The sequence below is a fragment of the Chlorocebus sabaeus genome, chromosome 17, assembly GCF_047675955.1.
Source record: "Chlorocebus sabaeus isolate Y175 chromosome 17, mChlSab1.0.hap1, whole genome shotgun sequence".
Taxonomy (NCBI): domain Eukaryota; kingdom Metazoa; phylum Chordata; class Mammalia; order Primates; family Cercopithecidae; genus Chlorocebus; species Chlorocebus sabaeus.
In genome coordinates, this window is record NC_132920.1 from 73022887 (window position 1) to 73027208 (window position 4322).

Consider the following 4322-nt stretch of genomic DNA (forward strand, 5'->3'; position numbering starts at 1 on the left):
TAGAAACAGTAATTGATTTAACTATATAAAATAAAAATCTTTCACATGCAAAAAAAAAATTTAAGAGGGTGGAAAATGCTGGTAATAACAGACCATTGTTACAAAAGCTTATAGAGATAAATAAAAATCCTTATCTTCACCAGTTGAAAGAAGGAATGAATAAAGAAAAACGTAAAACTGAAACAAAGAAAATATTCAACATCACCTCTAATCAAAAATGTACAATTAAAGAGACTTGAGTTTAAAACGCTTGCAAAAGGCTAGAACACTTTATTGCCAGGGAATGCATAAATTCCATGAGTCAAACCAATCCTAATTGCGCTTGAAGTCACAGGGCTTTTGACACCTTTCACCCCAAAAATTCTACTTCCAGAAAGTGGGGCAGCAAGGATAGGAGCTGTTTTGCAGAGATTGGTAATCTCAGTACAACACGTAATGGAAAAACAAGCTTGCCCATGCCGGACACCTGTGCAGCCTCGCCTTGCAGAAAAAGGGAGACAGCCGGCTCCAAGGCAGGGTGCCATCCACAAGCCAAGGTGCCAGGGATCCCTTTTCTTCCGTGGTGAATCGCAAAGCTACCATTAATGAATGCTGACCGCCCAGGCCTGCTTGTTGGAATGTCATCCTGTGCCAGACGGACACCCCACTCCAGGAAAACGCACAGCTGGTGCTCTTTGGAGGGTCAATTACCAGCTGCAAAGTGAGAGCCTCAGATAAGCTGCTTTGGTAGTACCTGTGAGCTCATCAGAAATGCAAATTACAAGCCCCACCCCAACAGTACTGAATCAGAATTCTCTGGAGAATGAGCCTAGGAAATTGTGTTTTAACAAGCTCCCAAGGTGATTTTTTACAAGCTTTAAAGTTTGAGAGCCAATTATGTAAAAACAAAACATCACCACTTGTGAGGTTATCTGCCCCTGCATATCTGCCCCCTGTGGGTAAGGGCCTCATTCTGACCATAAAATCATAGAAGGATTAGGAGTTTCAAAATGATGGGAATTCAGGAAGAAAAAAACAAAACAAAAAAACAAAACAAAAACAAAAAAAACAAAAACAAAAACCTACAAAACTACAACCTGCCAGCCTTCTGCCCACCCTTCATATCAAAACATAAGAGTCAATCTTTTATAAATTTGCTTTATTATAAGTGTGTGAAGATCTTAATGCCATTGGCAAAATAGCCATTTCTTTATTAGAATAGTTCAAGCTCACTCTTGCAACAAAATAAACCACATTCCATCAAGACACAGGAAAAAGGAATGCAGGGATTTAGGAATGCTATACTTGCTTCTCTTCAACTTTAGCAGAAAAAGTTGGAAAGTTCTTAAGATGTTCCCGACAGTAACTATGTTGTCTTAAGCAACAGGATCCTGGGGAGAGTGGGGGTCTGATGCATGGGCCTTCAAGTTCTTCTCAAGGTGTTTCATCTTCTCAGCTGGAAGAGAAGCAGTTGATGCTAACCATGGACAGGGAAAACGGTTCGCTGTTTCGAACTACTCCGTGACTGGGAGTTGGGGAGGAGAGACCTGCGGTGGAGGCTCCGAACCTGGGATCTGCGATAGCGTCGTAACCCAGCTGAGGCTGACTTGGGCAGTGATGGGCCTGAATGCATCAGATCTCGGCTGACTTTCCCAAGGTCCTACCCAGGGATCCCCTCCCAACAAACTTCGTGCAGCCCCTGGGGTCTGGAAACCAAGAAATTCTGAGAAGGTTAAGGGAGGATGGAAGGAAACCGAGCAAGGCCAGTACAGTCACTCGTGGCTTCCTCCACATGCAGTTTCTCAAAGACCCTCACCTCGGGCACGATGTTCTCGGTGAAACGATGCCAGGCACAGCAGCATGCTCTTCACTCGATTCTGTACACTGGGCCGTCCAAAAACGGTGATTTCGACTAGGTTCCCAGAGTCCACTATGTCCACTGTCATCAGGGCCTGGCTCGTCCATTCCATTTCTGGAATCATGGCTCGGTCCGGGCCTAAACAAGTAAGGAAAGACTCTGAGGGGCCGCACGGTGGCAAGTTACAAGCTGAATTTTAAGGGAACGTTGGCCAGGGAAGGGAAGAGCTGGAAGGTGGGCAATCACTGCAACACTTCTGGGTTGCGAATCTGGGAAAGAAGCTGTAGAGAGCTGCTCTGCCGAGTTTCTCTCAGACTGGAGGTGGACAGCCCACTAGCACACCTGGGGTCGCTCACCAAAGAGGTCGTCTGCCAGCCATGCCTCCAGGTAGAACACCAAAGGGTCTCTCAGTTCCTGCACCGGAAACCACCAAGGCCGGATGCGAATCTGCGGCGGCGGAAGTGGTAACCTATGCAGCTGCTCCAGGGAGTGGGCCGGGGTCTGTTTGCCCCGCTGGGACTCAGCAGCACCAGCGTCATCGACCATGCTGGGACCAGCAGCCGCGGAGCGCGCTCGAGGCGGCTTTCGCGGCACCTCCTCCAGACGCAGGCGCGAAGCTCGGACTCTCTTTTACCATATTCCACCCGCTCCGCCCCTTCCGGCGGCGCCTCGCACCGCGTCGGGGTGAGCCGGTGCAATCGATGCCCAGGCCTAGCGGCACATCGGGCACTTCCTGTGCTGCCTCGGTCGCCGGGATTGCCTCTTTGGCTTTGAACTAGTATTCATTTGGCCTCCTGTTGGGTCTCCAACGCTCTCCTTCGTCATCTTGGCCTCGTAAGATATACTTAGCCTGAAAGACCTCTGCCCACCTTATAGCTGATTAACACTGTGAGTTTGAATTGACGACTCTGCTGACTGGGAATCACCTTTGCTGGCTAGGTTAAGCTTTCATCGTTACCTCCCAGAGATAGGTAGATTGGACCCAGGGCAGGCTTGTGGAATGTGTCGGTTTTCTCTCTTCTGCCCCATGCTGTTATCTTCTGACTCTCCGGATGGTTACCATTCTTAAATCATTCAAGCAAGTGTATCATGTTTTAAACAAAACGTCGGAGGTGGTCTTATAGAACATGTAGCAAGTTAGACAATTTTCCTTTATTTCCAGTATCCTAAGACAACCAGTATCAATGAATTTTTTCCCAGTGTTCGTAATTTTAATTAAAAATTTGAATAATGAAAGGTTTCGCCGGGCGCGGTGGCTCACGCCTGTAATCCCAGCACTTTGGGAGGCCGAGGCGGGCGGATCACGAGGTCAGGAGATCGAGACCATCCTGGCGAACACGGTGAAACCCTGTCTCTACTAAAAATACAAAAAAATTAGCCGGGCGTGGTGGTGGGCGCCTGTAGTCCCAGCTTCTAGGGAGGCTGAGGCAGGAGAATGGCGTGAACCCGGGAGGCGGCGGAGCTAGCAGTGAGCGGAGATTGCGCCACTGCACTCCAGCCTGGGTGACAGAGCAAGACTCCCGTCTCAAAAAAAAAAAAAAAAGAAAGAAAGGTTTCACACATCCAAAAAAGTAATATAGCACAGCCCTGTACCCTCCCCCAGTTTAACAGATATTGACATTTCCCCACATTTGCCTCACTTCTCTGTTTTTAAAATAGATATTACTCAAGCATCTTTCCTTCCCTCTCCAGAGGAAATCATCTTGAAGCTAGTGTGTATATATCATCCCCATGCATGTCTTTACACATTTTCTACTATATTTCTAGAAATATTGTTTTGTAGTTGTTTCAGAATAGATAGTATCTGCTGAAAATACTATTTTGTTCTTACGATTAACTATGTGTTTGTTTTAAAACTCTTTTCTATTTTTCTGAGATAGGTCTCAGTCTGTTGCCTGGGCTGGAATGCAGTGGCACGATCTCGGTTCACTGAAGCCTCGACCTCCCAGGCCTAAGTGACCCTCCCGTCTCAGCCTCCTGAATAGCTGAGACCACAGGCGCCTGCCACCACACCCAGCTATTTTCCAGCTCTTCTGTTGTTGTTGTTTGTCTGTTTGTAGAGACAGGGTCCCACTGTGTTGCCAGGCTGGTTTTGAACTCCTAGGCTCAAGCAGTCCTCTCTCACTTTGGCCTCCCAAAGTGCTGGGATTACAGGTGTGAGCCACCACAGCCAGCCTAGAAGAAAAAACTCAAAATAGTGGAAAGCATGTTCCAGATTCCACATGATCATCTAGGACTGTGTGGAGGCTCCAGTTTTCTGCCCCTGAGCCCACCCCCTCTCACCCTCAATGGTTGCTGAGAAAACCTGACTATCAGATGTGTAGGGCATACTTACAGGAAAACTAGATTTAGCTATGGCTGTGATGCAATGAACATTTAAAACCTTAACCTGGCCAGGCAAGGTGACTCACGCCTATAATCCCAGCACTTTGGGAGGCCAAGGCAGGAGGATCACTTGAGGTCAGGAGTTTGAGACCAGCCTGAC

General features: G+C 47.6%; 1 protein-coding gene across 1 annotated transcript; it reads right to left on the bottom strand.

The window, feature by feature from the left end:
• Positions 1 to 826: 826 nt before the first annotated feature.
• Positions 827 to 2488, bottom strand: OOEP (oocyte expressed protein). The gene is made up of 3 exons (XM_008013493.3): positions 2194 to 2488; positions 1796 to 1975; positions 827 to 1435 (listed from the first exon to the last, which is right to left on the bottom strand). The coding sequence occupies exons 1-3, from the start codon at positions 2381 to 2383 to the stop codon at positions 1356 to 1358; spliced, it is 450 nt and encodes a 149-aa protein (XP_008011684.1). The 5' UTR covers positions 2384 to 2488; the 3' UTR covers positions 827 to 1355.
• Positions 2489 to 4322: the final 1834 nt, after the last annotated feature.